The 8,963-nt window shown below is 43.0% G+C and overlaps 1 protein-coding gene across 1 annotated transcript; it reads right to left on the reverse strand.

Moving 5' to 3' along the window:
- Positions 1-1,056: 1,056 nt before the first annotated feature.
- Positions 1,057-8,505, reverse strand: LOC109457154 (putative inactive serine protease 58). Its single transcript, XM_088800405.1, has 5 exons — positions 8,451-8,505; positions 5,935-6,076; positions 3,415-3,665; positions 2,451-2,587; positions 1,057-2,033 (listed from the first exon to the last, which is right to left on the reverse strand). Exons 1-5 carry the CDS (start codon positions 8,503-8,505, stop codon positions 1,884-1,886), a joined length of 735 nt encoding a protein of 244 aa, XP_088656531.1. The 3' UTR covers positions 1,057-1,883.
- Positions 8,506-8,963: the final 458 nt, after the last annotated feature.

Genomic DNA, 8,963 nt, shown 5'->3' on the forward strand with positions numbered 1-8,963 from the left:
AAGAATTGGTAACCCAGCAATTGCACCTGATGCCATCTAGAACAACTGCAGTATAGTGGAGACAGATCTATAAGTACGAGGACAGACGTGGAGGTAGGTAGGTTGTTAAGAAGATCTTCCCAGTGAAAAGCTCAGGTTGCAACTAACTCAGGTGGGTGAGGACAATACACCATCTGGCCCATGGTAAGTACGGAGGGAGAGTATCTCTAACACGGTGTAGTAGGAATTAAGTAGGCAACAAAAGGGTGAGACAGGTGGAAACTGTTAAAATTACTAACCACTGCCAATCCCTGACCCCTTCTATGTACACTCAGCATTTCCCACAATATATCTGATCCCATAATAGTCTTAAAAGGAAGAATATTTTTCGCTTTGTGAAACTTTGTAAAAGTAGGTGATTTATATCAATCAGACAGCAATCTGAACAAAAGAATCCCAGCATAGGACAAATCAAAATGTGTTTCCCATTTCACACACTCTGAAATTTCTTGAATGCTCAATATTTTACATGAAAACGGTCAGGCTTTAGTTTAAAAATCAGTTCACTCTATCATGGATTAATAAAAAAAAAAAACAATTATGTGGAGAACACATTTTTGGAGTGACCAAACAAGGTGTCTTTTGGGTGTGCTTGTGGACAAAATTGTGTACTCATTACAGAAAGTGCATCCAGGGGCATGTGTGAAACCTCCCAGGCAAAAGCTTCATGAACTCCCCCAGTCTGCTCCCCTTTAAAAAAGTACATGTGATTCTAAGCAAATAAAGAAACAGTAAACAGAGGAAAACGTATTGGGGGAAACCCATCCTATCATTTATGAAATCCTTGGCATCTGTAATATGCATTACAGCTTGTCATGCAGGGAGGTCTGTGGGGTCTCTGCTCCCGCTCCCCATACAAGAACGCAGGATATGGTGAGGCCAAAAAGGAACACCCACGGAGCCATAGGTAGGGGAGTCATACCACTATTTTCTCTCTGGCAGCACTATACTCTCACTGGAGGCTGGATCCACACTGTCCACAAACCGCCATCCGCACTTGCCAGCCCAGCCGCCATCTTCTTGCTAGCCTCCGTTCTCTCTCTCTCCTCTCCCTCTCTCTCTTCTAGCGTAACCACAGCAGTTACATTAGTGGCCAATGGCTCACTGGTTACAGCTGACGGCCAACTAGCCACAGCTGATGGCCATGCAATCACAGTTGGCCATTTACTACCTGAGCCAGCACCTGTCTATGTGAGGCCGAGAGCCTGGAAACTGCTTTCTGAGGCTCTGCCCCCACACAGCTGTAGTTCAAAATACAGAGATCCTTATTGCAAAAATTATACTGACCTTTGGGTAGCCTCAGCAAACCGAAGCAAAAGTTGAATTCTATAGATCTTTTAAGCGATGAATGAAAACATTAACTACAACCACCCACAGATACACACACATTCACACAGGAGTCCGTTGGTCGTTAGAAGAATTGCTAAATCTAACCAGTTTTCAGCAAATTACGATTCAGCTATGTGCCATGTGACTTATATCTTGCCCTGATAGACTCTTGTTAGTTATTGGCCCTCATTTCCACTTGCCTTTTTTGTCCTTAGGATGAAGCAGAGAGTATTTTAAGAGAAGTATCTGAGTTGGTAGAGTCTAAAAAGCTTGCTGGGTGAAGTCCACTTCCTGAGATTAGCATTTATGTTTTCCGTGTTATAAACACTTACTGATTGGGAGAAAGTAAAGAAACAGTTAAAGAAACTAGAGCCACGCCACCTCCCAGGAGTCACCAGTGATCGCTTTGGAAACTCCAATCCCCCCGATTCTAGGACAGACTGGGACAGACGAGCGTAACGCGGTTGCGGCGCTTCAGCTGGGACGTAAGCGTGTCAAGGGAGCTGTATGGCAGTTTATTTGGTAGAAATGATGTTCTGGATCCATGGGGTGTAGCTGTAGAGGTCAGTGAAGACAACACTGTGTCCTGTCAGAATACATCCAGTTGCCCAAGACATAACTCCTCGTAATTCACTGCCGCAAACGGCTGGTGCAGCTGTAACTACCTGCCAGACAGAGCAGAGGGGATCAGAACTTCCTGCCCTCCTGAGAATTCCTCAACACCGGAACAAACATGAAAGCCACTCCGTTTGCCAAGCAAAGGAGCACTGGGTATAAGAAAACAGTATGAAAGCTGCTTTCCGCTGCACTAACGACCCCCACCTCCCAGTAACAGGTAAACAGAAAGTTCAAAGCAGTAGCTGGAAGATGGCTTTACACTGCCCCCAAATCTCTCTCTCTGATCTCTAACACAAGGTGGAGCAGAGAGAGGCATCATTCTTCATCCCCTTACTCTCTGAGCTCTTGGCCTGACTTCACATTCCAGACCCTCCACGAAGGATGACAGATAACAGAGACACAAAGACAAAGGGAATGAAAAAGCAACTGACAAGAGTACTGGCAAACGAGGTAAGAAAAGTTACCTGGCATCGCTCTTTGCTCCCCGGCATATGCTCCGTGCAGAACATGTCTCCAAGGAATTTTTCACCCAGCAATTTTTTGCAGTTTACAGGAGTGTTCAATCGAATCTTCAGGCTGTGCAGGTTACTGCTCGGGTTTCCTAAGCACAAGACATAAAGGAGACTTCATTCCTGTTTGCATTTGCACAAGGCATCCTGCCTCCTCCTTCAGGCCTTCTTCAGTTAAAACGGGCTGCAGAGGAAGAACTGACGGAATTCAGCATGGATGGGCCCTGTCCCCTGCTCAGGGTATCACCTCTGACAGGTTATCAGCATCGAGATGAGGCTGGTGAGAAGACACTTCGCACATCAAGCAAGATCTGAATCTAAGATATGCCATCGCCAAGTTTGTGACCTTGGACCATTAGTTAATGTCTCTGAGTCTCGATTTCCTCATGTCAAAGATAAAAATCCCAAGAAAACATCTACATGATGTATGAAGATAGTTGAGTAATATGTAGAGGATGCTTAGTGCCCGGTGTATAATTAGTGCCCAACAAATGATGGGTGCTATTGGTGTCATTGTAATTATCACAATATCATTCCCATCAGGTAAAGGGAAACTAAGATTTTCCCAAATTTTTGAATTAAGATTCGAAAAAGCTAAAGAACTCATCCATGATTGGATAACAAATGGCAGAACCAATACTCAGACGTAGATCTCTGAATCCCAGACCCCTGCTGTGTGTGCCAGTGTGACACACACATATAACACCTTGATTTAGGATTTGATTTCCAAAGGCCTGAAGGACATCATCCTTTCTACTCTACAGAGCCAATCCCGTGGCTCCATTTCTAGCTTCACAGGCGTGCTTAGAAATCTGGTGCTGGGCCTGGCTTTCCGATTCCTCCCCCTAATTCCTCAGAGATCCTGAAGAGGGGAATTTATCCAAGAACACACTAATGCTTCTTTTCGACACTCACTCACCAAAATAATCTTCATCCTGTATCCAGGAGTGCACCAAGCAATCTTTAACTTCATTATTCACAAGAGCAGGCAACTGGAAAATCTCAGTGGAGAAAAAGGTGAGAGGCACGGACAACTTTATCAGCATAAGGTCATTTTTAGAAGAAGTGACAGTGAAGTTTGGGTGGACGAAGATCTTCTCGTAAGGTAGAATCTCCCCAATAAAGTCCTGGTAACTTCGAGAACTACCATGAAAGATGATCTGCAGGTCTCTGGAAAATGAAGGAGAAAAAAAAAATTGATACTATCACACATCACAAGGCCAATCGCGTGTACACACACACACACACACACACACACACACACAGACACAATTTCCTTCCATAACAACCCATTTAACCTTCTCTTCTCATCTCTGTCCATTTGATCTTTTATGCGTAGCTACCGTAGGTGGTCATGTAGGGTGTGCACTATATAAATTCAATAGGTTGCCATTCACACAGCCTATAATGTGAATGGTGCCTCCAGGAGTTAAGCAAGTCAACGTCTTGGGTTCTGCTCTTAGAATGATTCCAGAGAGAAGCTCCAACTCAAGATCTAGAAACAGTTGAAGGAACCATGCGAATGGATAGTCAAGGCTTCTACGAAAGCAGTAGGTTCCATTCGGGAGGCGCGCCTTTGGGAGTTGAAGGGAATGAGAAATGTGAGCTTGTACTATGAAAATAAGAAACAGCTTAGAGGGCTGAAATATTTTAAAGCTAGGGAGGAACATCTGATAACATTATGCTCTACTAATCTCTATGAAAACTTTGCTGGATCCACAGGGTTTTCTGGTGGTCCTTTTGGAGAACAATTGTAAAAAAATCCGGGTGTTCCACTGAGCTCCAGTTGACATCCACGCACTAACATGGCTCAAGAGCCTAAACACACAACAGGACACTCCCCTGAGGCCCCTGAATCTCCCACTCAGGGGTCTCTCCAACCACGACAGTAAGAGAAGTACTACATTGGTACTGAGCACCAGTCTTTCTGTTGAACTCTCAAATGTTAAATTTATTTTGTCTCCTAGCAACGATACCATTTGTTTCTCAGTCTGTCCTTGTCACTTTGTTGGGACTTTATAAGCTAAAATCAAAAAAGATAAGACAAGAAGAGTCCTAATAAGTAAATGCCTGAAACCACGGATAGTACCGAACCCTATACATACTGTTTTTTCCTATACATACATACCTATGGTAAAGCTTAAGTTAGGCACAGTAAGAGATTAACAACAATAACTAATAATAAAATAGAATCATCATAACAATGTACTGTAATCAAAGTTATGTGAATGTGGGGTCTCTCTCTCTCTCTCTCTCTCTCTCCGCTCCCCCTAAAATATTATTATACTGTATCATCCATCTTCTTGTGATGATGTGAGATGATAAATTGCCTATTAAATTGAGATCTTTCACCTTTTCACTTAAAGGAAGCACGTTATGACTTCTCTTTGGCATATCCAAATTGCCAGCATCACTACTCTCGTGGTTTGGGGCCATTATTTGGTTAAAATAAGGGTGACTTGCACAGAAGCACTGTGATACTGCAAGAGTCCATCTGATGACCCAGATGGCTAAGTGACCAATCGGGGGGAGCACACAAAGCATGGATGGATACACTGGGTAAAGGGATGACTCGCGTCCTGCGCAGGACAGAATATGATGATACGAAATCTTATCATGCTCCTCAGAACAGGCATGCAATTGAAAACTTATGAATTCTTTATTTCTGAAACTCTCCATTTGACATTTCTGGGTCATGGTTGACCACAGGTAACTGAAACTGTGGAAAGGAAAACCATGGATAAGGGGAGACTACTGGATATACTCTAGAGTTATATACCAACAGGTATACTTGCAGATACACACCAGTATGTGTATACACCAACATATATAAATATTGCAGATATATACACAAGAATACTCTCCAAGGTACATGCTACAAATATGGTTATAGTAACACCGTTCAAAATAGCAGAAAACTAGAAATAACTCAAATGTCTGTCAAGAAACGAATGAATAAATTGTGTGATATTCACACTGAAATGCTGTACAGCAATGAAAGATGAAATACAGTCACACATCTAATACTTTGGATGAATCTTTAAAATATTAAGAAAGATTTGCAGGGTTATTTTAACATATACCGTGGGTGCCAAAAAAATGTATACACATGACTTGTATTCATCTTTTGTTATCAGTATATTTTGAGTATTACAATTTTAATGCAGTTTTTTCCTTTCTTAAAATGTGTATCCATTATTTTGGCACCCTCTATATGTAAGATATTTTATTACACCACATTATTTTTCCTCTCTGGATATGTGACAAATAAGGGTGTGGAACATTCCTTAGTCAAGTTTTACCTGAGTAGCTGAGCTCCCCCTCACCATGGCAGCCCTGGGGCATCCTGACCGGCACAGTTTTTTTAGATTTCCCACAAAGAGTGCTGAGTCCCCATGGTGGAGCTTTGGAACGGAGAGGACTGACCCCCGTTACTTACGGTAAGAAGCAGTGTGCTGCCGTCAGCACCCAGCCAGGAGCAATCAGAGTCCCCACACAGGACCGGTAACTGGAGGTCAGGTGTAATAAGCGGAGACGATGATTTAACACTTCCGTGTCACGACTGACAAGTGGAACAACACCTGGAACGTAAGGAGAGGAGAATCGAGGGATAGAACCCAGCTGATTAAAGGGAACATGGGCTGGTTATAGAGATTTTAGGGTGCAAGTGTCTGACAATATCAACGCTGATCACTTGGGAATCACTTAGCCGTTGCTCTACAGTACTAAGCAATCATACTGTGAAAACACTGTACTAAGCCCTTCACATGACTTTTTAAAAAAATGTTTAATTTTCAAAGAAAAAGAACTGTGGGGTGGATACATTTTTTGTTATTTTACAGATTAAGAATTTAACATGAGGAAACTTCCTTGAGGCCATGCAACTAGTGAATGAGGGGTGGCTCAAGCACTCAGATTTCAGTCAGTCTGATTCCAAATCCCATGTATGCACTGGTCCTCTACGTGACCTCCTTGCCACTCTCAACCTCTCTGCTGCTTTCCAGAAAGCTGAGCTCATTTCCAGTCTCCCGAAGGCTTAGTATTTCTTGGCTCTACCCACAGTCACAGCAATGCAGCCCTTCCTCCATAGCGTTCCCTGGCTTTTCCTACGAGCCGATCGCAGGGATTCTTTGAAACCAGTCATCATGATTCCAACAGAAATTAATTAACTGATTAAATACAATCAAAATTAAAACTTTAATTCTGGCACGAGGATACAGGGAGAGATGCCTTCTCTGGAAACGGGTGCCTGGATTCAAATTCTGGCTGTATCCTTACCAGTAGTGTGAACTTCAACAAATTACGTAAATCTCTAGTTTCTTTATTTGTACACTGAGACCTTAACTGATCTTCTATCCTAGGGTTGTTGTGAGGATTAAATGTGTTAATATACGTAAGTTGATGGGATGAATGTTTGGCATATAATGGGTGTTCAATAATGTTATTTCTTACTAATGCAGCTTTAAAAACAGAACATCCCTGGCCTATGGGACAACTGCCAAATGTGTAACATACGCGTGATGGGAGCACCAGAAGGAGAAGAAAGAGAGGGAGGAGCAGAAGAATAGTCCTAACTGGGACTCCTGTCTTGCGCTCAGACCCTCACGAGTATGTTCAAGTGGACATCTCCCCTGGATGTCGCAAGTACACCTTGGGCTCAGGGAGTAAAAACTGTAACTTGTCCTCTTCCCCAAAGACCTCCTTTTCCAGTGTTCTTTATTTCAGTAAATTGCACCCGGATTCACCGGACCAGAAATGTGGATGACAGCCTTTCCTTTGCCCCACCCTCCATTCATCACATTCAGTCGATCACCACTTCTATCTCATTTTCTCTCTGGAATCCCTTTATTTCCTACTCACTGCCACCACCCTGGTCCATTCTGTTGCCTGGAGAGCTACAACAGTCTCCCAAATTTCTCTTCCAGATCTTTCCCATCCCACCCACAACCTATATCTCTACCCAAATCTATTCTCCATAATGAAGTCACATGGTTTTTCTTTTTAATCACAAATGTGGTCATGTAACTCCCACAGTTAAAACTCTTTAAAGGCTTTCTATTGCATCCAGGATCATTTCTAAAATCAAAGCTAGAAGACCCTCTACTGTATAATTCTTAATTCACTTCCTTCTTCAATCCTCCAGCTACACAGGTGGACTTCTAAACGTGTCACAGCTTGTGACCTTCACACTTGCTGGTCCCTCTGTGTGAATGAAACAGCCTACCCAGCCCTTATCCTATTTCACTGGGTTAACTCCACTCCGTCTAACACAGGTTCAGGAAGCGCTGCATGTCCTTAAATGATAGATATTATTTTTCTCATGTTTCACATAAGAAAATTGAGGTTCAGAGAGGTTAGGGTATTTGTCCCAGGCCACTTAACTATTAAGTAGGAGAGTATTATTGCCTAATCACAGAGCCATACTAATTTCATTATAGGCAAGTTACTTAATTACTCTGTGGCTCAGTTTCCTCATCAATAAAATGAGAACACTAATATACTTAACTCACAAAGTTGTTAAAAGAATCAAATGAGTTAATATGTAGAAAACAGGGCAGTATCCATTATATTATATAAATACTATCTACATAAATATATGCTTGTATGGTGTTTACTATTATTACACATTATGTTTTAAAGCCCAAAGAATAAAATCTACTTTTTCATTTTTAAACCTTACAGCAAAATACCTGCTGCTTTTGCTTGTCATGTGTTTTATAAAAAGGGTTCCTGTCTGACAACCCCACACACACACACACACACACACACACACACACACACTCCTATGTCCCCTTCGAGGAGCCTGTCTCCATCCTCCCTTTTGGCACACCTCCGTGTTTCAGCCAAAATAGTTGCTCGGGCATTCAGAGGAGGTTTTAAGCCCACAGTAGAAGGGTTTAGTTGGGTGCTACAAATGGCTGAGCCTGTACAGAAAATGACTCCTATGTCGCCTACTTTCCAACCTGCCATGTTCCTGATCCACTAGCTCTCCCTCTCCAGCAAGCTCCATGCTCTTACCCCGCAGAGCCCTAATCAACTTGACAAAGAGCTACGCTCAGTCACTTACCAGTCACCATCAGCAAGGTTAACAGGACACACTTCATGCTGAGGCCCGTCTCCTGCTCTGAGCAGAAGGCTGCAGTGGAAACTAACAGACACAAAGGAGGGTCTGCCCTGGGGATTCTGAACAGTGGAAGAAGGTGGGGCGGGAGGACAGGGATGAGGATGCTATAAAGGTCTGTTGTCTAGATGGCCCTCCTTCCAGTCTTATCCTCGGTGTGAACAGGGGCAGCAGATATGGAAACCTTCTCAGTCTCAGGGAAATCTGCCCTATGGGATCACGAGCTCCAGAGATCTGAGCTTTATCCACCTCATCTAGGGAAGAGAATTCCAAGGTAGGAGACAAGTGACCCTTCCATGGAGTTACAATGCATCCCAAGTTCCTTCCCCAGCCTCCCGGTTCTTTTC

The sequence above is a fragment of the Rhinolophus sinicus genome, chromosome 8 (assembly GCF_057876585.1).
Source record: "Rhinolophus sinicus isolate RSI-liver-muscle chromosome 8, RSI-T2T, whole genome shotgun sequence".
In the NCBI taxonomy this organism is placed as follows: domain Eukaryota; kingdom Metazoa; phylum Chordata; class Mammalia; order Chiroptera; family Rhinolophidae; genus Rhinolophus; species Rhinolophus sinicus.